At 49.6% G+C, this 27,938-nt stretch overlaps 1 protein-coding gene across 16 annotated transcripts in view; it reads right to left on the bottom strand.

Annotated features, from left to right (window-relative positions):
• Positions 1-25,560, bottom strand: part of Camk2b (calcium/calmodulin-dependent protein kinase II beta) — an 88,956-nt gene extending 63,396 nt beyond the window's left edge. For 3 of the 16 annotated variants that reach the window (NM_001042356.1, NM_001042354.1, NM_021739.2), the window contains exon 1: positions 25,237-25,383. In NM_001042356.1, coding sequence (NP_001035815.1) covers positions 25,237-25,301 — 65 coding nt within the window. In that variant the 5' untranslated portion in view covers positions 25,302-25,383. Of the gene's footprint in view, positions 1-25,236 lie in introns of all 16 variants that reach the window. The other 13 variants (XM_063272855.1, XM_006251171.5, XM_039091616.2 and 10 more) reach the window with 11 other exon arrangements.
• Between the last annotated feature and the right edge of the window lie 2,378 nt (positions 25,561-27,938).

Here is a 27,938-nt window from a genome sequence, read left to right on the forward strand (position 1 = left end):
TAAAGGCGCTAATGGGGAGGCTGGGATACACATAGAAGCAGATGGTCAATGTGATCAGAGTAATGGAAATTCTGAGAGAGCCTGGGAAAGAAACAATGTAGCAAAGCAGAGGCAAGGGCGGAAAGGGAGAATGCCTTGCAGGAGCTCAAAACCACTCTGGGTGGGGCTGAAGAAAGGACAAGGGATCTGGAGAGGCATCTATGGTAAACTGCAGAACTGAGATGTGCAGAGGGAAATGCCCAGGACCCGTGATGCACGGAAGGAAGGGGGGAAAAATGAGAAACACTGGAATGAGGACGAATAGAGCATGATCCAAACCCATGCATCTAAGGAGCAGAGCAAAGCTCTTAGCTATCACATTTGCTACTATTTTTCTCTTTTCCTTTTTCCTGCTGTCCCGTCTCTCTATCTCTGCCTGCTGCGGCCTAATGAACATTTATAAACTGATCCCATTTTGTCCCTCCTCCTTCCTCTCTCTCTCTCCTCTTTGTCTTGCTCCTCTCCCAGTGTATCTATTTCTACATTACTTATAGTCACTATGTTGTAGCTGCTAATGTTTTAATAAACTACTACCCATTAGACCAAGTGATAGTGTTTTTATTTAGTTATAACATATTTATCATATTACTGTCACTTGTTCCTTCTCTTTCTTCCCCTAGATACGAGTTCTGATTTTTTTTTTTTTGAAAAATTTTAATGTTACTTAATAGGCAGTTTACTGGTGAACGGCTCCCCCATGTCTGTTTGAGAACACTTTATTTCTCCTTAACAATAGCAGCAATAATGAATGTATTTGGTGATGATAGCTAATGGATAAATGAGAAAGCCCACAAGGTAATGTACTGCTTTGCCACCTGAGAAGCAGGGCAGTGTTAAGTGTAGACTTGGATCAACTGTAAATGCATACCGTAAACTCTAGGATGACTACAGAATCATGAAGTATTACTGATATTGATACACTGGACAGGAGAGGGCCAAGTATGAGAGAAAGAAGGGGGAGAGGGAAAAAATGGAATCAGTGTTTAAAATGTTCAGTTAGACCACAACAGACAAAAAGGAAACAGGAGAGAGAGAGAGAGAGAGAGAGAGAGAGAGAGAGAGAGAGAGAGAGAGAGAGAGAATAGTAGCTAATATGGTAGTTATTAACCTAAGGATATCAATTCAATTGAGTCTAAATACTCCACTTAAAAGATAAAATACAGCAGGGTGGTGATGCACATCCTTAATCTCAGTACTTGGAAAGCAGAGATCAGTCTGATCTACAGAGTGAATTCCAGGACAGCCAAGGCTACACAGAGAAATCCTGTCTCAAAACAAAAACAAAAACAAAAACAAAAAACAAAAAACCCAAAAACAACAAAAACAAACAACAAACAAAAGACAAACTAGACTGGAGTATAAAACATGACCCAACTATATACTGTGTACAAGAAACCCACTTTCAAAGTAAAGGCACAAACAGATTAGGAATAAAGACAGATATTATCAAAACAATTATAGGCTCAGTACTATCCTATCAAACTTTCTCTAGCTCTGCTGCCCACAGAAATAGTAAAAATCTGCCCACCCATTCATATGTAATCCCAAGGGACACCAAATAGTCAAAACAATCTTTTGGGGGAAAGCTGAACAAAGTTAAAAGACTCACGTTTCATGATTTCAGAACTCATTACAAAGCAAAGGTAATGAAAATAAATGTGGTTCTAGAGTAAGAACAGACACTGACCAGCGGGATGAAACACTGTCCAACAACTTGCAATAAGGATGCTAAGCCTTTCACTATAGAATGGAAAGTCTTGTCAACAAATTCTCCTGGGGAAGCTGAATGAATAGCCATGTGCAAAAGAATGAAGTTGGGCCCTTGTTATCCGCCATAAATAAAAATTAGCTCAAAATGAACCAAAGCCTAACTTTAAGAGATCCAGTTATAAAACATGGGTGGAAATCTTCATAGCATTAGACTTGGCAATGATCTCTTAGATGTGACATCAAAGGGCAAGCAACAAGAATAATAAACTGAACTTCACAAAAGTATGAAATCACTGGGAACAAGATGTAGCTCAGTGCAGCCTAGGAAGCATGAGGCAGAGCTCAATTCCCAGATCACACAGCCAGAGACAAGGTCATGGAAACAGACAGAGACACAGTCACGGACACAGACAGAGACACAGTCACAGACACAGTCAGAGACACAGTCACAGACATGGTCACAGACACGGTCACAAACACAGCCAGAGACATGGACACTACCAAGACAATGATAACTACAGTATAGAGAAAATATTTGTAATTCATATATCCTATAAGAACTAAATTGAAAAAAACTAAATTAACAAAAAAACAAAAGCCAAAGCACAATTCTAAAAATAAGCCAAGAACTTGAGTAAACATTTCTCCACAGAAGCCACAGGGTCAGTAAGGACCCTGAGAGATGGCGGCATCCTATAACCGCAGGAAAATCATGACAAAGCCACAGCGAGGTGTTACTTTCCGTTCATAAGGATGGCCACTTTTACTACAGAGAACAAACAGACAAAGTTCAAAACACTGCACACGAGTGCTCATGGGGAAGGCAGAGGACTCTGATCTCAGAGTTGAGGATGTAAAACGATAAGAAGACCTGCAGTCCCCCAAAACAGTTAAACAAGAAGACACAGCAACCCAAGACATGGTCACCCCAACAAAAAAAGCACGGGCTGGAGATTGAGGCTGGTGGAACTGTGAGAATTAGGCAGACCTGCTACACAACTGGAGATTTCAAAACCTTGGATCAGAAATGCCCAGAGTCAGGGGCTGGGGAGATAACAGCTGCACAGACAGAAAAACCTAAGTCTCCTGTCGAGAACCCACATAAAACAACAACAACAACAGCAACAACAACAGCAACAACACAATAGGGGTGGTGCCACGCACTACTGACCCCAGCATTTGGAAGGTGAACATGGTGCACTCCAGGGTTTGCTGGCTAGCCAGTTTAGCCTACCAGGTGAATGTGAGCCCTGTGTGATACTGTGTGACATCTTAGGAGGAAACACCTGAGGTTGTCCACTGGCCTACACACACACACACACACACACACACACACACACACACACACAGTGTGCCTGCACACATATGAACATATATATGTGCACACACCCATATATATGGAAATGAGAATACGGAGCAGGCAGATAGTCAGGACATGATGGAGGTCTAGAGACAGACCAGCTTATTCAACAGCAGGATCTACCCACCATTCTCAAGCTCACATAAGATGTTTGTTAAGATAGACTCCGTGCTGGACCGTAAACACACATTGACTTTAAGAGAACAGAAATCAAAGTAGGCTTTTAGGCTGTGATGGAATCAAAAGAGAATGAGTAACAGAAAGACGGCCTGAAAAATCCTAATATTTATTAAACGCCATGTTTCCAAATGTTTAAGGATTAAAGGAAAGGGCTAATGGAAAATTTAGAAGATATTTTGATTAAAAAAAAAACAAAAGTACAGCTTATTAAAAATTGTCAAATGGAGTGAGATTGATCCTCAGAGGAAATACTTTATCATAAAATGCATATATTTAGAAAAAAAGAAGTATCTAATGTCAGTAACATGAGCATCTCCTAAAGAAATGGGTAAGAGGCTCTGGAGAGAGGGCTCAGTGGTTAAGAGCACTGGCTGCTCTTGCAGAGGTCCTGAGTTCAATTCCCAGCACCCACACTATGATGCACAGCCATCCATAACTCAGGGGATCTGAAGCCGTCTTCTGACTGCTGTAGGCACCAGGCACACGTGTGGTACACACCTGGTACACATGTCCACATGCAGGCAAGACATCTGTACACATCCAAATAAAACCAAACGAGAAAAAGAGAGAATAGTATTGAAGGAAGCAGAAGGACAATGAAATCTAGAGCAGAAATCAGTGAAACTGTAGACAGAAAATCAATACAGAAAATCAACAAACCCAAAAGCTTCAGAAAGATCAATGCTAGTGAAAAACTGCTGGCCACAAATGTGTGTGATCCAGATGAGGTGGAGGAGGAAGAGGGCAGATGCAAGCAGGATGGGGCCATGGCGTGGGACCCATAGAAATGAAGGCAGGACCGTCGCTCCTGAGCCTGCCCACTCTGAAAGGATGACTAGGGACAGTGTGGACAGCCCTGTGGCCATGGTTTGATAAATTAGGTGAGATGGACCAACTCTTGGAAAGACAAATGTCACACCGTGGTAGCACATAGCTGCAGTTCTGGTATGTGGAAGGCTAAGACAAGGAGGATCTGGTGTTCAAGACCCGTGTTCAAGGAAGACCAGCTCGCCTCTCTGAGGTCATCTGACTAGGTCTAGATCTCTCAGAGGAACTGAGGGAGTAACTGACAGCTTTCACAAGCAGAAAGAACCCTGCCGCATGGTCTCATTCGCGGACTTTATCAGATGTTTAAGAAAGGATAAGAAGTGGGATGCCCTAGCACACATCTCTAATCCCAGCCCTTGCGAGGCTGAGGCAGATGGACCTCCACAAGCTCAAGGCCAACCTGGCCTACACAGAGAGTTACAGGCAGGTCAAGGCTCTATGGTGAGATCCTGCCTCAAAAGCAAAACAAGCAAACACATAGAAAGTGTACCGATTCTTTTCTAGAAAATCAACAGCCTAAGGAATACCTAACTCATTTTAGCCATTTGGTCTCTGTGGCTCGATCTCTCATAAACTAAATGCAGAAATCCCTGACAGGTCTCCAAGGTGAATCCAGTGAGACTCACCGTTGGTACGCAAGGCTGGCTTCATCTCAAAATCAATACAGTCATGCAAATTCAATATAATCATGTCATCAACAAATTAAAGACAAAAAATCATATGACCATACAGATAGCAAAAAGAGCTTTTTAAAAAAAAAAAAAATCCAATACTCATTACAGCACAGACACACACACACACACTCTCAGCAGACTAGAAATATAGTAGAACTTCCACAACTTGATTCAAAAAAAGAATTGACAAAGACCTGCAACTTCTATCATACTTAAAGCTAGATACTACCCTGTGTGATCCGAAGAAAGCTAGAATGTCTCCATGCTCACTGTGACGTGCCACCATACTGGAAAGTCCCAGATAATGCAGTAAGACAATGAAAAGGAGACATGGATCATATCGATGGGGACGGGAAACAATAAGCATCTTTGTTAGAAACAATGCTCCTCGGCAGAACCCTCTTTTGACCAACAAAAGCCTTGTCACAGGTGGGACCAAAGGACGGAGGCCGTTAGGTAGATATTTAAAATCCAACTGCTGTCTTATAAGCAATTAGAATTTGAAACCTAAAATATAGTAGCATCTACGTCAGCACCACAAAAAGTAAAATAAGTGGGTGTGTTTCTGGCAAAATATAAGTAAGACCTCCTAGGGGAAAGGGCGAAATCTGGATTTAAAAAAAAATGGAAGACGAACTGAGGGGCGTTAAAGCATCACGGATGATGCAGACCGACTCTGTAATGGAAACCCTTCCCAGCTACGTGGACAGATGAAGGATAAGAGAAGCTAGGTATGGATCCAGACAAACTTACTCTAGAGCTGATGTGGGGAAGAAAAAGATGCGGAGTGGCCAACACAAGCCTGGAAGAAAAGAACACAGTCCCAGGACGCTGGAGAGCACACAGAGAAAGGAGGGTCTTGCCAACAATGGCCTTGGAACAAGTGGACATCCAGCTGGAAAACAGAATCTAGACATAGAGCTTGCGTCTTCTTTATTTTCAGACAGTAGCTCTGGCTAGCCTGGAACTTGCTATGAAGACCAGGCTGGCCTTGAACTTATAGACTTCCTCCTGTCTGTCTCCCAAGTGCCAGGGATTAAAGGCCTGTGCTCCCCTGGGCCCCACACCTGGCAAGATCTTAAGTCCTTTACGAAAATTAACATGAAATGGACTACAAGCGCCAAGATAGTACACAGAACCCTAAGGAGAAACAGAAAAGAAAGTCTAGGTGACGGGACTTTGAAATCGACTTTAGTCACAGCACTAAGAATGGGAAGGTGGGCTTGAAGCACTGGGAGGGACACTGTTTAAAGATCAAAAATGCAAATTGCTACTGAGCAGAAAACAGTGTTTGCAAAACACATTATTTGGTGAAGGACTGGCTTCCAAAATATGCAAAGAAACTTTAAAAGCAAACAACGCAAAGTGGAAAAGTAAGCATATGATCCAAATAGCCACCTAAGGGAAGGCTTTACAGGTGGGAAAACGGTGTATGGAAGGACACCAAACGTCCTTCATCCTGAACTGTAAATTAAAACAGCAAAGACATACACCACGCACCTCCGAAGATGGCTGAGATCCAGAACCCTGACATCTGGTGCAGGAGAGGCTACAGGAATGCTCACTGATAGTGGGGACGGCCCTGCCACTGAGGAAGACAGTTTGGTGGTTTCCTACAAAATTCAAATTGCTATGCCACCAGATCCAGCCATTACACTCCCTAGGATGCACTCTGATAGTCACAGAGCGATAGATCCTGAACACAGACACTGGAAGCAGCTCGGAGCAAACTGCCAAAGTTTACAAGCCACCAAGACATCCTTCCATATACATAAATGGTGGCTCATGCACTTCCATAGGGACATGTACATAAATGGTGGTTTGTGCAGACAGTGGGATGTTAGCTAAAGGCAAATGAGCATCAGGTCATGGGAAGACACCGGGGAGCCTGATGTGGCTCCAAGAGAAAGAACTCCATTTGAAAGGCCATGCTCTGCATGGTTCCTGAGATGGTTCTCCGGCCCCAACTTCTAGAAAATGATACTGGGATGGTAAAAAAGGTTGCCAAGGTTTTTTCAGGGGTGGTGTCAAGGGAGAGCCCAGAAGACAGTTAGGGTAGTGACACTACATGGTGTGGTGAAGGTGAATACATGTTATTAGGTGACCTCTAATGTTAAAAATGACATAGTGGGGCGGAAGAGGTGTCTCAGCAGCTAAGCACATCCTGTTCCTTTTTCTTTTAAGATTTATTTATTTCATGTATGTGAGTACACTGTCGCTGTCCTCAGACACACCAGAATAGGGCATCGGATCCCATTTCAGATGGTCGTGAGCCACCATGTGGTTGCTGGGGTTTGAACTCAGGACCTCTGGAAGAGCAGTCAGTGCTCTTAACCCCTGAGCCATCATCTCTCCATCATGTGCACATCCTGATCTTACATGGGACTAGAATTTGGTTCCTAGCTCCCACATCCAGGAGCTCACCTTCCTCTAACTCCACTTCCAGTTGGTACGATGTCCTCTTCTGGCTTCCTCAGGCACTGACACACGTGGCGCTTACATTCATACAGACAAAGCATGCACACACATAAAATGAAAACAGAGGAGTCTTTTTAAAACATTAGAAGGATTCAGGGTGGGTAGGTGTTGTGGTCAGACTGTGGGATACCCTCCTAGGCCTCAGTGTCGCACTACTTGGTCCCCAGGTGGTGGCAGTGAGACTTCAGGGCGTGGGACTTGGGGTGTTCTGCTCTGTTTCCCGACTGTGGATGGGATGGGAGGTGACCGGCTGCCTCCGCTCCTGCTGTCCTGCCTTCCTTGCACAGTAGGCTTTCTCCTTAAACTGGGAACCAAAATAAACCCTTCATTCTTTAAGTTTCTTGTCAGTGTGTGGTCACCGCCGTGAGAAAAGTTAGTAATACAGGGTGGGGAAGGGACAGATGGAAGCCCCGTGCTTTCTGTTCTTGTAAGCATAAAACTACTCTAAATGGGCTTATTTAATAAAACAAAACAAAACATCACCAACACCAACACCAACACCAACACTACCAACAAAAACCTTTCCATGTTCTTTCCTGGGCTAGAAGTGACCCTTGGGAGAAGCTAGGAAGATTCTGAGTTTGAGGCCAGCCTGGGCTACATAATAAAAACCTGCCTCCATGTGAAATTATAAAGACACAAAAGTGTATTTCTTTGATGCCAAGACAGAGAAGGATTTCAAAATCCCAAATGCAGAGACGTGCCAGTCACTGAACCGCACTGGTGCACTGGCCACGCAGGGGAAACATCTGCACTTGAGTGACAAGGACCCACACTAGGAACATTAGGAGAAGGTACTTCAGGGTCCTGGGGACAGAGTGTGACAAGAATCAGCACTTGTGGGAGATCTTGACTGTGACTCCCTACCACAAGCACCGTCCTCTGCTGAAGGAGAGTGCAGGCAGGGGAGGTGGCAGCAGCAGGAAGGAGGAATTGGGGACCAGGAGCAAGGGTCGGAGCAGAAGAGAAGGGCAGGACTCAGTGTTGGAATCACACTGTCTGGCTTTCGGCTCTAGGGCCAGGCCCCCAGGGTTAGCCACATCTCTGACATTCCTTAACTGCCCACATCAAGAGGCCTTGAAACACATCCAAGGCTGACCCACCCCCAGGCTTAGTGCTTGTAGGCTTGAGCCTGAACCAGGGTCCTTAACCACAGGAGGCCTGAGCCTGAGCCTGAGCCTGAGCCTGAGCCTGAGCCTGAGCCTGAGCCTGAGCCTGAGCCTGAACCTGAGCCTGAGCCGGGTGAGGGAGCTGGTCAGCACACAGGCTATCAAGGACCCACAAGACAGAAGCCAGCTTTGGTTTCCTTTCTCAGTTTTACAAACACAAACCTTTGTTTGTTTGTTTGTTTGTTTGTTTGTTTTTTGTTTTTGTTTTGCACACTGCCCCTTCAATTATGTATCAGGTAGGATTCTGGCTCTTTTCTTATGGACTCATGGGTACCCTTTATGTGAGGGATGCCACCTCTTCAGCACCTTCAGCTCCCATACCGTGTGAACCTGCCATGGTCTCAGTGGCATAGAAAGTGCTTGAGAAAGATGGCTCAGTGAACATTTGTCTGTCCTCAAAACTTTAGGGTGGGCACTCTGAGGACAGAACTGCATCTTCTCTACGTCCCAAGCGTCCAAATATGCAGCAGCCTCTGCCTGTCAGGCGGTGCTGGCACTTAACTGGCACAGGGCTGGTACCTCCCTGAGTCTGACCTTACAGATGGCAGGGACCAGCAGGAGCCAGCAGGCCCAGGACAGCCCTTAGAGGAGGGCTGAAATCTCCATCATGCCACATGCTGTGGCCCAAGTCCCCCCACTCCCCCGTCCCCATACACACACACAGCTCCTGTCCTCGCCAACCACCCCTGCTCTGCCAGGGCTGCTGATGCTTCCTCACAGCTCATGTCCCCCGATGCCTACCTTCAGGATTCTCCAGTTGCCACCCCTTGCTGGGATGCCTGGGGGCCAGACAAGGTCACCCCATTTTTTTAAAGAGAGGATGAAGGTGAAAGGGAGACCACAGCAAGGATTGTGAGGGACCAGACGTGGCCTGTGTCACAAGGATCAGTTCCAATCCTGTGCAGAAAACACAGGTGACCACTGACACCCACACTGTCTGCACGATGCCTCCAGAAGGCACTCTGCCTAGCAATAGTCCTGACCATGCGGCACTGTTCCAATCGCTCAACACCCCCTGCTGTGCACCCAGGGACTGAATGGGCACCTCTCCCTAGGCATCTGCCCATGCTGGTCTGTTCCTGTTGCCTGCCAAGCTGGGCAGGACCAGAAAGATGTCGCAGGCACAGAGGGCACTAGGGTGCAAAGGGTGGCTTGTTTCTCAGCCCAGAGCCCTGTCTGCTTTGCATGCCAAGCACCCACTACAGCCACAAGGTCCCCAAAGTGCCATCTTAACACCAGGGGCTGTCCCAAAGAGCAGGCAGGCAGGTACCAGACCAGCTCAGAAAGAGGGGTCTTACTACAACCAGGCGGAGTCTTCTTTTGGCTCAGATGAAGGAGGGCTCTTGGGTCAAGGCCATGCAGGGGCCTAGCAGGAGCAACTTCAAAACCACTGTGCTAAGACAGTCCAGAATCTCAGCTCTAAGGATCTGAGCTGTGGTGTATCCTCCGGATCTGTCCTGGATGTCTGAGCCCTGGCTCCATCATCACACAACATGTAGAAGGCCACGAGACATCTCCAAATACAGAGGAGCCATCTAACCCCAGGGTAAGAGCACAGACAGGAGTCACGACAAGAACGGTGACTCGACAGCACATCGTACTGCGCGATGACCCCCTGGCCCAGTTCGACAACTCCAGACTCCTTTCTGTGGCCTTAGAGCACGCTAGCAGGAAGGGGTCACCTTGGGTAGCAGCCCGTGACATTGAGACATCTGTGGGACAGGAGCATATGAAAGTATGCCAACGAGGAAGAAACTGTCCCAAATCGTGAGTTGATGGAAAGTCGGCCCAGCGGTAGCTTCCACAGAAGGCCACCGACAGCCGCCAGGCCACCACCTTCAAAGGTGCCACTCCAGAGCCAGTCACATCCTCCCGGCAAAGACTGTTGGTGGCTGTGCCTGGGGAAGGGACAGTGGGGATGTCACCATGCAGAGATGAGACAAGAATTGCATCAAACCCCAAAAGAGGGTCTGAGATTACCTTTGAGTAGAGTGACAGCCAAGGCCACATTGGCTCGTGGAGGACAGGCAAGGAGGAGACATGACATTCCTAGTCTGGAGAGGGTATCACGAGAACGCTGGACACCAAGCAGAAGCTACACTTAGAACACGAAGCTTCCCAGCTCAGAGGCTGCAACAGCTCCACCCTGCAGTTATCTAATATTTAGAGTTTCTCAGGACTGGGGATCTCTTGCACCTCCAGTCAATCTGACTTCACCCATCTTGTTCTATTCTTAAGGGCTCTACACTGCACACGGATTGGTGCTCATGTCACTTGCAGGACACCGGGCCAGCCTGCAGGAAAGCTCAGCAAGTCTCATATGCAAAAAAAAAAAAAAAAAAAGCAGAGGGCCTTAGGGACACCATACTCCTGGTTTAGAGGTGGGAGAATGAAACCCACAGACGCAAGGCCGAACAGACCAGCAACTCATAACACATGCCTGGCAGACATGGACATATATCATCATGTCCGTAGAAGTGTCCTCTACACAGTGACATCAAATCTGTGTCATTCACGTGGTGGGCGAGACCCAGGTGTCCGCTGAGGAGTGAACGGATGCATAGCACGTGTCCCGTCAGCCAATGGACCAGATTTAGGAAGGAGGTTCCTATGCATGCTCTCACGTGACTGACCCCGCAGACACTGTGCTGAGTTAGATGACAGGCTGCTTAGTTCCGTCCCTATGGAGTCCTTAGGAGAGTGACATCAGAGGCAGACGGTAGAAGAGAGGTTGCCAGGATGGTGGAGGACGGGGGTTAGTACGAGGGCAGGATGGTGAGCAGTCACTGCTCTCACAGCAGGGAGCGTTGCTGCTCAACCACATCTGTGAGCCACCTAGATGCTAAGTTTTACCACAAGTTAAAAAACGTTCCAGTGGTGAATGTGGCTGTGCCTCTGGAAGCTTTAAGAAACAATGAAATCGCGCTGGGGATGTGGCTCACTGGTCAAGAGCACTCACTACCCTCCCAGAGGACCTGGCTTTCATTCCCAGCTCCCACATGGCGGCTCCCAACCTTCTCTAACACTCCACTCTTGGGGGATCCAATGTTTTCTTCTGGCCCCCCATAGGCACTGCACACAAATGGTGCACAGCCACACATGCAGGCAAAATACATACACATAAAAGGAAATAAAAAGTAAAAACAGAGAGAATCAACAGCCATTTTTTTTCTTTAAGATATGAAATAAGCTTGAACTTGGGACGGAACTGTCCTGTCCTGGTTGTGTGGTGAAATGCAGGACCTCACACATCAAAAATGTGCTCAACCATTGAGCTAACTTCCCCAGCTCTTAAAGGGTGTGTCTAAAAAGAGTCCCTGTGATCCCTGTGACCAATCAAACCTTCACCTCTGGTGAAAATGCTAAAGATTTGAGGGCGGTGGGGCGGGAATCTATAAGGGTTCCAGGCAGTACATAGTGAAGTAGAAGCCAAGGGGGCTGGGATAAGCTCTGTGCTTAGGCCCCGGAGTGGACCCAGAGCAACAGCCCCTTCCCCCTCCCCAGACCTTGGAGGGCACCTGCCACAGAGAGAGAGAGATCCTCCCAGCGAGAGAGTGGCCCACCGTGTCTGCCACTCACAAAGACGAGTGTGGACGAAGAGAGAATGAAACTGAGGAATTGAGAAGGGGAAAGGGCATCAGTGTCATGGATCTGGGCAGGACTTTTGGGTGAAGGATCTTCTCCCTCGGTCCATAGGGATTATTGTGACGAGGGAAAGTGGGGGGAAGGGAAAGGAACGGAGGGCCCAGGATGGGTGAGGGTTCTCAGCACTACAAGCTGAGCCACATTGGTCTCTGGAGACACAATGAGACCCATGAGTCGATCCAGCCCATGGTGGCCTTATGACATCACACTCTCCATGACCCCTGGAGCACGCAGCCCATGGGGACCTACCCCTCATCCCACCACCCCAGCCAGGGTCCTGAAATGTAACCCGTACTCATTGGCTCTGGTCCACATCCCACAGGTCGCCATTTGCCTTTCAGGGCAACCACATATGTGTCCTGGGAGACTCAAGACAGAGGAAGCTGTGTGCTGTTCTGTGGACCGAGCTCCAAGAAAGAAAAGGGGACATGGACACCAAGTGCGGCTCATGTGGAGTGGTAAATGGGACAACACCGTGAGAGAAGAACACTGAGGTGAAGCCACACCAGCGACATTCGAAAGTCAGGGGACTTAGTGGATCCCTAGAAGTAGAAGCTTCAAGAAAGGCAGCTCTGGACACGGAGGGAACAGAGCAGGCTCACCACCCTCCTCTCCTGTCGTTGAAAGGACAGGCACAAGTCTTTCATATTCAGATAGAGCTTTTGCAGTTTCTGGCTTTGCCTGGAGGAGCTGGTCCTGCAAGTGGCTCACCTAGTGGGAATCTGATTCTGCTGTGCCTTGGGCCTGAGCTCACATTAGGCAGATGCCCAAGGAACGGCTAAGTTTAGAGGCACAGTCACCCACCGAGCACCTGCCAGATGCTCTGGGGACAGCAGTGCTTCTCACTGAGTGATCCGAGAAGGCCTCGGAGCAGAAGCTGGCTTGATGGGGCTGGCCTTTCCACACCTACCTTTCTGCAGGTTAAGGGAGGCCCTGGGCCTCTGGAGATATAAATCATGTAACAATTCATCCAGTTAGAATGTATCACCCAATGGCTTGTAGTATGTTCCATTCATGATCTAAGTTCCCTGTTTCATCACTCCAAGCTCTGCCCCAGGACAGTCATTCCCCATCCGTCCTTCTTACTCCAGCTAAGGACCAGGGAGATGTGGACCAGAGCCAGTGAGCACTGGCTGCTCCTCAGGACCCTGGCGAGTGGGTCTTCTATCTACTTGTGTGTAAAGGGCGCATGTGCATGTGGAAGCCAGAGAGAGCTTCTCCTTCCCTCAGGTGCCACCTGCTTTTTTTTATTCCGAGACACTAGTTATTCTCTTTGGCATGGAGACACACTATAGGCTAGGCTGGCCAGGCGGTGAGCTTCAGAGGACCGCCCATCTTGGCCAAGCTGTGTGTTCTGGGGCTAAAACTCAGTTCCGCCCTCTTGCAAGACAAGCATATTTCACCAACTGAGATATCTTCCGAGATCTCCCTGTCCACTCTGGCCACTTTTTAAAATTGGGTTATTTATTTTGGTGCGAGGCAGGAAGAGTTCTTAAGTATTCTGAACACGAACTCCTAGACACCTGGTTTTCAAATCAGTTCTCCCATCCCATCAGTTGTCTTCTCCTTCGTTCATGGCCGTTGAAGCACTGATGTTTTCAATGTCCACGAAGTCCAATTTACCTGCTTTTTCTTTTGTTGCTTACATTCTAATGCCAATCTAAACAACCATCGCCTGACTCGGGGCCACAAAGACTCACTCTATCTCCAGGTAAGCACTTTAAATCTACGAGTCATCTCGAGATCAATAGTGTCCCTTTCATTTCACTCTTCTGCAGTTGGGTAGTTTGAATTCATTCGTTTGTTCTGGAACAGACTTGTGATATGAATCCTGGGTTACAATCCTCCTGTCTCAGCCTTGTCAGTGATGGGATTTATGGACGTGTCCCACCACAAAGACCCAATTGTCCCATTGCTGAATGAACCATTTTATTCTTTCTGGGTATCCTGGTCAAACATCAATCGTTGGGCTGGGAGGCAGTTCAGTGGTTGAGTGCTTGTCTTGTATTCAAAGATCCTGCGTTCAAGTTGTGGCGCCCCCAAAACCAAAACAGACAAGCAAACAAAACCTTGAGCGTAAAGATGCAGATTTATCCCAGGCACTCAGTTCAGATTCACTGGTCATACACTATTGGTCTGCGAACACAATTACGTCCTGATTGCTCTAATTGTGTGATTTAAAAACTAGGATCCTGGATCCTCCAAGACTCTTTCTTTTATAGGATTGTGTTGGCTCTTCTAGATCCCTCAGATTTTAGGACAAACTTGTCAAGTTCTGTAAACAGAAGGATGTTAGAATCTTTCAGGCAGTAGTACATTGAAACCATAGTCAAGTTGAGACACACCTTTGATTCCAGCACGTGGGAGGCAGAAGCACGTGGATCTCTGTGAGTTCAAGGCAGCCTGGTCTACACAGTGAGTTCCAGGACATCCAGGACATCCATACAAAGTGAGAGCCTGTCTTGAAAACACCACCACCACCACCACCACCACCACCACCACCACCAACACCACCACCACCACCACCACCAACAACAACAACAACAATAACAACAACAATTTGGCCATCTTGCTGTGGTTTGGATCTGAAACATCCCCCAGAGATCCCTGGGAAGGCTCGGGGGCAGCAGACAGGCTTTGGGGGTGGCTTCTCATCAATGAATTAAACCACTAAAATGACAGAAGCTATGGTGGGGCTTTGCTGGAGAAAGTAGTTGTGGTGGGGTGGGGGGCATTTCTACCTCCTCTGCCTACCTCCTGCCTCCTGTCTGCACTGAGGTAAAGCCCTTTACCCCGACTGACGCTCCCCACACCCTGACACTCTGCCTCACCATGCATGAGCCCAGAAGTGAGCAACCAGGCCAGTGACCACAGACTGCAACCTCTGAGGCACTGAGCCTCCAAGGGGATCTTGTTTCAGGAATGGAAGGGTGACGACACAGCTCTGAATAGTTGTCAGCCGGTTAACCCATGACCAGAAGCGGCTGGTCCATTTATTTTGGTCTTTACATGCTCTCAACCGTGGTTTGTAGTTTTCAGTGTACTTCTCGTCTTTTGTAATTTGTTTCGTGTGTGTGTGTGTGTGTGTGTGTGTGTGTGTGTGTGTGTGTGTGTGTGTGTTGGGCATTGAACCCAGCCAGGGCTTTGGGCATCAATGATCATATCCCTTACTCCTCTTTTATAAAACCTACCACTATATTTTATTCCTTTAGTTATCAATGTTCATGGAATTGTTTTCATAACTCTATTCTGGGGTTAAACATTGTTAGTGTGATGAAATACAATGGGTTTTTGTATCAGTAGTCTGAAATTAGCTGGTTTTTTCTCTAACATTTTATAATGGATTTCTTAGACTTTTGTACAAGATTGAAAAAAAATATATGTGTATATATATATATATATATATATATCTCAACCAGTTTTACCTACTTTTTCCAAATATGATTATTTTTCTTTTCTTGCCCAAACATCCCTGGCAAGAACTTCATCACTGTGATCAATTAAAAAATGGTCACATCACTGGATTTTCATAAACACCTTCTGTCAAGTTAAAGAAGCTTCCTTCTACTCCATTTTGCAATATTTTTGTTTTCTTTCCAAATCAAGAAAGAGTATAAGCTTTTGTCAAAATGCTGCTAGGACCTGACTGTAAATTGTGCCCCTACACCCAGATTCATGTGCTGAGGACTTGGTCTCGCTAGTGGCGCTGTCTGAGGCGCCCAGCTGCCTGACCTAAGGTGCTGGTGGTGGGTCTTGGAAAGCGAAAGCCCAGAGCTGGTTCCTTCTAGCGTGCGTCTGGTTCTGTGGAGATGTGGGGGCACCGCCTCGTGCTCCCAACACCACAGTGTCACCCACACACACGCCTGTCCCCACGTGATGGACTAAAATCGCCCTGGTTCTGTGTCTTCACGTAACTTCTGTGGAGTATTCTGCCCCAGCAATGAGAAAAATCACTACCAGAGGCCCAAGGCTCATTACGACTGCCTCCCACCCAGGCAGGACCTGAGTTCAGATCTCAAGCACCCACTTAACAGCTGGACAAGGTTGTGTGTCTATAGCCCTAGCTCTGACGTGAAGAAGGACGCGCAGAGACAGGTGGATCCCCAGAGCTCACTGGCCACTCGGTCTAGCAAATGGGTAAACACTAGAGTCAGAGAGAGGCCCTGTCCCCAAACCTGAGATGGACAGCAACTGAAGAAGGCGTTGGATAGTGACCTCTGGCCCCAACACTTATATGAGTCTATGCACACCACACCATACACACCTGTGTACACACATACACACATATCATACACACCTGTGTACATACACACACACCATACACATATGTGTATACACACACATACACACCATACACATATGTGAATACACACATATACACACCATACACATATGTGTATACACACATACCATACACATATGTGTATACACACATATACACACCATACACATATGTGTATACACACACGCACACAAATTTAAGTAGCTAATGCAAACGTGTTTCTTTTTTCTTTTTTCTTTTTTTTCTTTTTTTCGGAGCTGGGGACCGAACCCAGGGCCTTGTGCTTGCTAGGCAAGCGCTCTACCACTGAGCTAAATCCCCAACCCCGAAAACGTGTTTCTGAATCCACGGGGATGCTCAGAGTGTTTGTTTACTCTATCAAGTAGACAGATTCCTTTCTAAACATTAAACCAGCGTTTGCTGTTTCTGGGATAAATCCTACTCGTGATGCTGTATAGTCTGCCCATGCACTGGTAAGCTGGTGTTATTAATTTTGTATAGGACGTTGCTTTTATATTCATAAAGGAGACTCGTCTGTAGTTTTCTTCTGCATTAGTAGTGGTCAGTCTAGTGTTATTACTGACTTCATGAAATAAACTGGGAAGCCATCTGTGGAGGCTACGATGAATTACTAATCCAATCTCCATTCTGACTTTTGATTCTGTCTTGAGTTGTTTGCCGGTAGTGTGTGTCTTTCTAAGAACCTCTCGACTTCACCTAGGTTATCTACCCTTTGGCACACAACTGTTCGTAATATTTTTGTATAATCCCTTCTGTTGGGATGGTAGTAATGTCACCTCTCTCCTTCCAGATCTAAATGAGTCTATCATTACTTTTTTCTTGGTCCTACTACCCTTTCTATAGATGAAGCCCTCCCTCCTACCTGATGCTCCTGCACTCCCAGAGATGCTCATCACTTGCTGTCCTAGCAGGTGCTCATCACTTGCTGTCCTAGCAGGTGCTCACACTTGCTGTCCTAGCAGGTGCCCATCACTTGTTGCCCTAGCAGGCGCTCTGTTTAGCTCTTTTGCCATGTCTCCCCACTAGCCCAAGGCAGGCATCCTTGACTGCTTCGCTCACTAGAATTTCTCAAGTGGCCAGAAGACTCCTGGCAGACGGTGAACGTGCAATGAGATGTGTACAATGAATGAACTCATCTATGAGGGGAGAAACAAGAAGCAGACTGTAACTGCTACCCAACAAACAGACAAAAACCCCTCCACCCTGACAGCCACTGCCAGCAGGTGAACACCAGAGCCTGAACTGTGGCTGGCCCAAGCTGACATGTGTCATGCGTTTACAATATGCAGCAAGTTTCAAAGTTGTGATATAAAAAGGAGTGTAAAAGGTGTAATAACTTCCATTAATTACATGTTGAAATATATTTGAGGATTTATAGCAAATACCTTATTAAAATTCATTTACTTACAAAATGATTTTAAATCGCAGTTATAACTTCCTTTTGTGACCACATATTCTCTCCTCTAGACCAGCGGTTCTCAACCAGTGGAGACCCCTTTGGGAGTTGAACAACTCTTTCGTAGGGATCGCCCAAGACCACCGGAAATGTCAGAGATTTGCATTACCATTCGTAACAGTAGCAAAACTCTAGTTATGAAGTAGCAGGGGAAACAAATTTATGGCCGGGGGTCACCGCAACATGAAGAACCATATTAAAGGGTCGCAGCATTAGGAAGGTTGAGAACCGCTGCTCTAGACAGTGAAGTCTAGGTAAGGTATCACTGTTTATTAACAGGAAACAAAAGCAAATTCCAAATGCAGCTAGTGAGGTTTTCAAAGAAGCAAGGGGATGTAGGTGAGGTCATCCGAGCCACCTGGGAGGTTTTCAGTCCCCCTGGCCTTTCTCGATCACGTCTGACGTGGTGGGCTGGAGTGAAGCCTAAACGCTGTCGATGGTGGAGAGACAGTGTCCTGCTCATCCTCTTCAGCCTACCTTGCTTCTTCTACACCCCAAATCCCCCTAGCAAATGACCCGGATCAAACCCTTCAGACTCTGAGCCTCAAAATACCTTAACGTACAAGAAATAACGGGAAGTGTTGTATTGCAGAGCAGTGGAAGAATGCAAATCCAGGGCACCACTGGGCCACCGTAGAGGGCGGGAAGCTCACAGATGTACCCCTCCAAGGGGAACCATCCGACCCCTCAGCCTAGTCATCTGGGTACCTCTGAGGACCCTCACCTGCCTGGAATGGCAAATTGTGTTGTGGTTCTTGGATAGTCACAGTAATAAGGCTTGAGTGGCCCAGCCATTGCTGATCCACTGCTGACCACCTACTGTATACATGCAAGGCACGGTTCTAAGCCACTGAATATGTTGGCTCCTTGCTGTGAAAGGCGCCGTCAGTGAGCATGCTACTGTACCATAACGCCTGGAGTCTCCCCCAAGAGGAGCCCACCTCGGGGCTGGGGATTTAGCTCAGTGGTAGAGCGCTTACCTAGGAAGCGCAAGGCCCTGGGTTTGGTCCCCAGCTCCAAAAAAAAAGAACCAAAAAAAAAAAAAAAAAAAAAAAGAGGAGCCCACCTCTTCCTTCAGTCTTGCAGCTCACAAAATAGGAGGGCAATGTCTCAGGGTCTCAAGTCAGCCCCCATGTGCAACTATAGACCTTGATCCCCCTAGAACGCAACCTTAAATCATTGCCTGGCTCTTGCTGATCTGTTCTAGGATTCAACAAAAACGGGTATCTGGCTTGACAAAGAATCATAAGTTCGTTATGGGATTGGGATCACTGTACCAATCCTAAAGCTTGCAGGGTCGCTGAGCCCCGACACAGTGTGTGATGCTCACCCAGGAGACATAGGCCATCCCAAGGGAAGACAGCTGGTAACACCAGGAAGAGATGATTTCATTGTCAATAAATTCAGAGTTTCATATGAATGGAATGTATGCTTCCATATACTATGCAATAGGACAATACTTGAAAAACCAAAGTCGATACACAACGCACTCTGTCTCTCCACTGACAAAGTGACTTGAGCTGTACTCGATGCTGGGTGTGGTGACTCAAGCCTGTAAGCCCAGCACTGAGGAGGTGGCAGAGGGACATCAAGAGCTCCAGACCAGCTGCAGCTCAAGACCAGTCTGGGTCACATGAGCCCCTGACTCAAAAAGAGGAGAACAAATCAAGTGCTTGCTCGAAGGACAAAACAGGCTTTTTTCACAGAGAACCTAGAAAAGTGGGGCCAGTTTTAGAAGTGTATTAACATGTCTAGAAAGGCCACCGATCTTGCTTGGACAAGATGACGGAGGTTCTCGTAGAGGCAGAAGTTGAGCTTGACTATTCGGTCCTTCCAACTAAATTAACCACTTGCTGAGTTCTAGGGTGGCTTAGTGTGAACTCTTAATCTTCCAGCCTTCCGCTTGTAGTGGGGTCTCAGAAAGAAAAAAAATACAAGACTATATTCTTTGACTCCTTCAAGAGAGACCTGGGACTCCGTCTCCCTTAGTCCCAGTGACCTTGACTTTGACAAGCCTCCATGAGGGCATTTGCCCATCAGGGCCCATGGCTGCATTGAGCCCACAGCCACTCCTTCATTACGCCCCATCTTCCCAACGAGCAGCCAGGCTCTGTCTTCAGATACATGGTCCTTTCGTGCTCCATCACATATCAGGAGACTGATGCCAAGTTTCTTTCAAAAAAGACAGTTTATGGACGTGCACCCATGTCTCTTCCAAATGAACACAATTCATACACATAAGAAAGGCTTTCTAACATGAGGGGCTCAGGGGATGGCTCCGTCAGTAAAGGGCTTGTCATACAAGCACACGGGCTTGCGTTCAGCTTGCTAGCCCCCCGGATGGACAAGAGGGCCCCTGGGACTTACTGGTCCAATAGTCTAATCCCAGTGAGAGACCCTGTCTCAGAAAACACGGTGGAGATTGACTGGGGAAGACTCCTGACTTTGGCCCCCGTGTGCTTCTGCACACACATGAACACGGCGTCTGACTTTCTGGCATGAGGGGCTGTTGTGCAGAAGAAGTGTCAGGTAAACAGATGTTAGGGCCACACACATGGTGAGCCTGCCTGCTTTCAAACCACATGCATGATGTGGATGTGTATGGACTAGAACTGTACATGCACACACACCTCACACTGACGGGCAGGCATGCTTCCTGGGCCGGGGGGAGGGGTGGGAGAAGCAAAGGGTCCCATGTCACCACACAGACTTCTGTATTGCTTGACTTTTTTTTTTATTAACAAGACTGTATTACCCTAGTTTGTTTAATGAATAAAATAAAATGTTGAATCTTGCTGGTCTCAAATGGGGTCAGAGTGATGGTTGTCGGGGAGAGGTGATAAGAGGAAATGACATTTCCACAGAGGGAAGTGGACAGGGCCCTGGGTTTGGAAATGCACAAAGATGGTGTGGCAAGTCGTTTGCTGGAGGACAGGCATGGTCCTCAGGAGCCTGGGATCGGAGGAAAACACAAGGTAGCTGAGAGTTCACCATCCGAGCGGTGATACGTCTAAATCCCAGGGCTGAACGGCTTCATCAGCTTCAACGAGCAGAACTGGATCCCAGGGCAAACTCCATGACGGAAACCGGACCTTTACTAAGAGATGGAGCTTCTCTGCACCCCTCAAGCATCTCCCCGGTGAACTAGCCATGACCACAGGACCTGTTCCACAGACCCAGCATGCTAATAAAAAAGGCACCCCTGAAGTGTTAGCAACTGTCACCAGAACAGAGTCCGGCAGCAGGCATGCAGATGTATTCTTAGCTCCCAGCAAAGTAGGTTATGGTATAAAAATATCATTAAATAGTAACTAAACTAGCGTCACCTTAATGCGCATCTTGCCAGCAAAGCCAGCATGTGCGACTTCTTTTTAAATTACCCTATATTAGAGAATCAAGACCAGGGCTCATTCTGGAGAGCAAGCCACCAGGCAAAGGCCAGAGGTCCAATTACCCCTTCCCCTCAGGTGATGTGAAACCCACTGTGGCTGAGCCGTGGGACACAGCCACCAGGCAGGGGTCCCAGCTCCTGCTTTCATGTGAGTGAGTGGCCCAGTCCCAGAGAGAGCAAGACAATGCAGAAAGTACAGGTGGAGAAGGGGGAGGGCAAGAAGATGGGAGGAGGGCAAAGGCCCTGAGGCAGATAGTGCCTGGGGTCCTCCAGGGCAGAAGAGAGAGAGAGAGCAAACATGTAGTAAGAACAAGATTTCTCCTGCAACCAGTCCCAGGACATGGCTGAATCCCAAACTAGCCTGCTTTGAATGTCCGAAGTTTATCAACTACCCATCAGGTCACACACCAGTTCAGAGCTGTCCAGTCAGAAGAAGCACCAACAGCTGACGGCAACAGTCCTGGAGAGTGGGCAGCACCTGAACAGCCCAGCCTGCTCTGGATGCTGACTGGGGATGGGAGATGGAGTCAAGGACACACTAAGGTCAGTTCTAGGCCCATGGGGGCAGGGTCAAGAATGGTGGGAACTCTCTGGGCTGAAGGTCAAAGGTGATCTCCATAGCCCAAGCTTGGTGAGGTAGAGTAACCATAGACACTGCTATAAAAATAGGAACTAAGCTATAGGCCAAGGCTCCCATGCTCTCTCCCCCAAAGTAGGAGTGTCCATGAACCCCAAATTATATACAAAACTTATGGAAGTCTCTCACAGGAGACCACCTATATTTTAATAAGACAACAATTCTCTAAAAGTGGAAAATTCACATGCACTAATCCAGAACTTGTGATCATTTTCTACCCACTATCGTTTTGTACCTGCCAAAGGCAGGGCCCGTGCATCGGGCTCATGGCCAGTGGGATTGGGCACCGCAGGATACTGTAAAGCGTCACCAGGTGTAAACCCTATCACCAGGGACAAACACCAAAGCAAATGTCACCCGTGTGCTATCGAACGTGCGCACAGCGTCGGTCATGTGACGGGAGAATAGGCGGCAGCCTAGATTTCCACGAGGAGCAAAGCGGATGATACGTGGTGCTCATACACGGTGACCGTGTGGCAGCCACAGCCACTGCCTGTCAGCGCCATGTATGTCAGCAAGACTAGCCTGACTGAGAACACAAGTTCTGGATTTTTACCAAGTTCTAAGAAAACTGGGAAGGATCCTAGTGTTGATAGGGATGGACCCTCGTATCTGTGCAAATGCAAGACGGAGGCAGAAGAAAAGGGGCTCTTTAATATTTATTCGTAATGCTTTACTTGCTATAATTTTGAGACAGGACTGAGAGGCAAAACGACATACTTTTTCATTCTGGGTAGAAGGGACACCGATGGTTATTGTTCCTGGGGTATCTGAGTTATTCAAACACATCCAATAAGAAATCATTTCAACCACAGTAAGGCTGGTCCATGTGGACTGAGGGCATCCCCCACTGTGCACTGTGCTTTTTCCTGGGGCCCTGGGTTCATGCTGTGTCTGCAGCCCAGCATATGAACCACGAGGCAAGAACTAGCTGCAAAGAGAGACACAGGCTGAGGTGCCTCATAGGCCGGGCCCCAGAGAACCATTCCCCTCAGGCGTCCCATCTGATGCCCAGGCCTGAGGAAGGAGAGCTGAGGATCCAAGAGAGTTAGGGAGGGAGGGGGGAGTCCATAGCTGCCACCAGAGAACCAAGAGCAGCTGTGGGTCTGGGAGCCGGCCTGGGAGCGGCCCTTCGGCCAAGCAGGGGACTCAGCATCTCCTGACCGGGTGCCAGGGGCTACAGCTTTAAATAAACTTGGATGTGTCTACCTGGGACTCTGAAGCAGCACCAACTGGGCGGCAGGCAGGGAACGGCAACAACTAGCAAACATGGTCAATATGGCTACTAGGGGAGAGTGGGGTGGGGGAGGGGGAGTCCCCACAGCTTGAAGGTGTCATCCCCTTCATCCTTCCTTGCCCATGCCTGGGGCCTAGCAGTCTCCACAAAGATATGCTGGGCTGAGCTGACTGCTCCTGACTAGAGTGGCCCCTCCACACCAGGCTTGGGGGCTCACCTGCGGGAGCCTCCCCATGCTTGGGTGAGTGCTCATTCTTTTGTACCCAGGGAGGAGCTGGTAGTGGCTAGTCTACTGCAAATGTCACCCTCCAGCCTCTGCTCCCCAGTGGGGGTGCCCCTGGACACCTTATGCTGCTGCTCAGCACAGGACGGCCCCCACCAACTCTGGAAGCCAACCGCCTAGGTGATCTGTAGGTTATGGTCTCCTGAGGTGGACTGCTTGGAAGATACCAAGAGGCCCAGGGTGGGGATACAAGCTCCTGGGCACACAGGAGAAGGTGACAAGAAGGTTCCCTAGGAAAGGAGAGGCTTCCCACTGTTCTGTTTTGACAACTGCCACCTGCCCTGGCAGCACACAGCTGTGGAGGAGATGAGTCTGGCTCAGAAGAGCTCTTCCTCAAGGCATCAGAGGACCTGAGAGCTGCAGGGCTGGCCCCCATAACCTCGAGGCTGCCTTAACCCCACCGCAGGACTCCCAGGCAGCCCATCACCTCTTCCTCACAGAGCACAGCCCCACAGGCTACTGGAAGGTTCTTCAATGCCCCCACGCCTGAGACACAGGGGTGCTGGGCTCTGCAGGCTGGGATGGCTGTCCAGGTCCACCCAGCCTTGTTCCTTCCCATCCAGCATAGACTTCCTCCTGTCACTCCACTAGGCTCCTCACCCCCGCCCCCCAAGACCTGACCCAAATCCTCTCGGCACGTGCAGGAAGAAGTGGGGAATGCACACACCCCCACACTCCTCCAGCTGGGCACTCCACAATTATCAATGATCAGCGTCCCTCGCCCACCACAAGCTTTCAGACGCTTTTTCAGTAAAGGGGGGGGGGGGAGGATTTGCGGCTGGATGTGTAAGAGGAAATCTCGCCAGCGCCCCCACGGCACAAGACGGATGGGGGAGGGGAGAGGGAGTGGGATCCAGTTCTGGAGTTATGCAGCCAGCACCTAAGGATGCCCCTGCGGTCACCTTAAATCACAGAGGGAAGCCCCAGGCCCCTGAGGGGCTTCGTTGTATCTGAGACCCTAGGACAAAGCCCACTCTGGATGTTCTAAACCATAGCTTCACCCCCATATTGCTTGTGCTGCTGGGCAGCGTCTTAGCACCAGGGCACCTGTTCCCCACGAGGCCCTACTAGAAATACGCCTTTAAAGTCCCTCCCCTCAGCCTTCCCACCACAGGAGGAAAAAAAGGTCCAGAAGCCAGCCTCTGTCTGCCTCGATGACCCTGAAATCAGAGGCCCAACTGGCTCCCTGCCTCGCTCTCTTACCCCCACCCCCACCCCATGGCCTGATCCTGGCTTCCTGACCTCGTCCACCCCCTCCAAATTCTTGTTTCCAGAAGAATCTGGGGGAAAATCCTCTAGAACCCAGATTCCCCAAGGGACCCAAGGCAGAAGCTGCTCCCACGCTGCTCCCCCAGAGCAGATGGGGCCACGCGAGGAGCAGGCGCGGAGCGGGTCCGCCACCGCTGCCGCCCGCCTCTCGGGTGGGGGTGAGGACAGCGTGCCCACACCGGAGACGACCCCCTAGGGCTAGGACCGACCCTTCGGGCACTCTAGGCCTGGCAGCCTCCCCCGCGTGCCGTTCCTCTCTGACCTCCCCGCCGCCAAATGCGTCACGTCTGCCCGGCGCTCGGGGGACACCTGCTGCCGCCCCCGCCGCGCCGAGTCCATATCCCCGAGTCTCGGTCCCCGCCAAGCTATGGCACCCGGCAGGGCCATAAGCGCTGCAGTGGGGCAGCGGGGCCCAGAACCCGAGGCTCGGGGGTCGGGGCTGCACGGGGCAGTGCGCTTGGGCCCGCAGCTCGAAGGAGCCGGGGGCGCGCGGGGCCGCAATGCGCGCGAAGCGGACGGCGATGGGGTCCCCGCTCCCCGGGGTCTGCGGACAGCCCGCGCGCGCCGAGGCTCTTACTTGCCAATATCCTCGTATAGCTGGTACTCGTCCGTGAAACGGGTGCAGGTCACCGTGGTGGCCATGGCGGTGGCGATTGGGCTCGGCGTGCGCTCGGCTGCGCTCGGGCGGCGGCGACTCCGGCTCCCGCTCGCGGGCACGGCGGCGACACGGGCGCGGGCGCGGGAGACACCTCGGCTCGCGGCGCCGGGCGGGGGCCGGGCTGGGCTGCGCCGGGCGGCGAGCGCACGCGAGATCTGCTCGCTCTGTCCCCGCCAGGAGCGCGCCGCACACCTACGCGCGCAGAGGCGCGGGCGCCGCTGTCGCCGCCGCGCCCGCCCCGCCCGCCGCCCCTTGCACGCGCCTCTCTCGCACCCTACACTCGCCTGCACCCGCACACACACCGCACCCGCGCCTTCTACCTGCACTAGCGCTCGCGCCTGCACGCGCACTGCACCCGCACCGCGGCTCCCTTCGCACACATGTCGCGCCCGCGCCGGCACCCGCACTGCGCCCGCACCATGCAATCCCACCCGTGCCCGCGCCCTGTCCCAGCACATGGGCTGCACCACACGGTGCCCACGCACTGCGTCTGACCCTCTAAGCCCGCGCCCTGTACGGACAAGCCACTGGGCTGCGGCAGTTGACCAGTGGACTCAGACTCTTCTCCCCTAAAGGCCCACCTCCCTTAGCAGTAGGGAACTGCACCCCACTTGGGAGGGGTCGTGTGTCGCCCTCCCATGGGCTCCCCCATTCCTGTATCCCCCATAAGATGCTACCAGACCCTTCCCCCATAGCCTGGAAGAGCTACCCCCAAGTCTTCTAGGCGAGAGAAAAAGGATGGGGCGGTGGTCCCAAGACTTCCCTGCATCTCCTGGGATTGGCAACTAAGGTGTCTTCTGTCCTGGGCTGATCATTTGGAGTCCAGTTTGGGTCTTGAGGCAGCAAAACAGGGGCTACTCAGCTCTGTGAGGGGCTCATGTTCTGAGAGCTCACAGCTCTCAGGTAGCCTGGACAGCCCTTTGCCTCTGCCCTGGCCAGGAAGGGGAGCCTCCATTCTGTCTCCCTCTCTCCTCCAGCCTCTCTTGAAAGTGGCCCTGAAGGAAGGAAGGAAGGCACAGGTGGATTTCCACAAGCCCCCCTTCCCCCCAACCAGCATCCCTGACTTGATTCTTGGTGTTTGGGGCCAGGTCCCCCCTGGGCAGTTAGGAGGGACTCTGCAGCCAGTTTGGGTGGCACTGTTAGGCGACCTTATGGATTCTTTCCACTTACTGATCCCCAAGAACAGATTTGGTGGACTGGGATCTCAACCAAAGACTAGCCCTGGACATTCTACCAAGTATCTTCCTAGAAGAATGGGGTTTTTGCTGGGCGGCTACTACGGATCTTCCTAAAGGTAGATCTGACAGAGTGCTCCCAGGTGAAACTAGGCCTCTGGCAGGTCCTGATGACCGGTGTACAGCTCTGACTTTCACCACAAGGCAAATGGCTAGCAAACATGAGACTGCATGAGCAAGTGCAGGTCCCAGTTAGAGATGTCCAGCTGAGAAAATAGGAACCTGAGCAGAGAGGGAAACTCTACTGTGCCCCCACCGATGTATGTTTAGAGTGGGGGATACTGAGCTGTGGGACAGGCATGGGAAGGGTGTGGAGAGGGTGAAGGCCAGGCTGAAGCTTGTTCTTGGGGATAATGTAGCCTCCTGTAACATCACCGAGAGCCTCTGCTTGGGCTCTTTCTGAGCTCTGGTGGGAGAGGGAGGCAAGGCTGAACAACAGAATACAATTAGCAAAACAAACACATCACAATTGCACCCTTCCAGGGGAGTTAGGCTGTCTTTAGGCCAAGAAATCACAGACTCTTCCACCAGGGGAGAGATGACCTAGGTGGTGTCTGAATCCTAATGGTAGCTGATCTTGACTGTTAGTTACCCCCATCTCCACCACAGACGGGTCAACAAAGAGACAGAAGTAGCTTGTGACACAGTCAATAAGATGTGCTGGGGGGGGTGGGAGCTTGAGCGAAGGCTTGCTGTGCAAGCCAAGACCTAAGTTCGATCCCCAGAACCGATGTGCAGAAGCACGGGCCTGTGATTCCAGCACTAGGGACGGAGAGGGGAAGGTCTCTGGGGCTTACTGGTCAGCCAGTTTAGCTAAACTGGCAAGTTCCAGTTTCAGTGAGAAACCCCATTTCAAATAAAAAAAGTTGGAAAGTGGCCTAGGTAGCCATACATTGACCTCTGGTCTACACAGGCTTGTGGGCGCTCGTGAGCACACATACGCACACATTCATAAAATAAAAATAGATTCACAAGAAAGAGGGGTAGCCGGGACTGCCCATAAAGCCCACCCCATTTTTATTTTCACACAAACAAAGATATACGCACAGCCAGGGGGTTGGTGGTGACACACGCCTTTAATCCCTGCACTGGGGAAGCAGAAGCAGGTGATCTCTGAGTTTGAGGCCAGCCTGGTCTACAGAGTGAGTTCCAGGAGAGCCGGGACTACACAGAGAAACCATATCTCAGAAAAACAAAACGGAACACGAACACACATACACAAACATGCTTATACAAAAACGTGCACATAAGCACACAGACACAAAATATACCTATACACAGAACACACAGATGTACACACCAGGTGAGGACATGGCAGTACTCGGGGTACTCTTTTAAGTCACCTTTCAAGGGTTTCTTTCTTTTTTTTTTTTTTTTTTCGGAGCC

The sequence above is a fragment of the Rattus norvegicus genome, chromosome 14 (genome assembly GCF_036323735.1).
Source record: "Rattus norvegicus strain BN/NHsdMcwi chromosome 14, GRCr8, whole genome shotgun sequence".
NCBI lineage: Eukaryota > Metazoa > Chordata > Mammalia > Rodentia > Muridae > Rattus > Rattus norvegicus.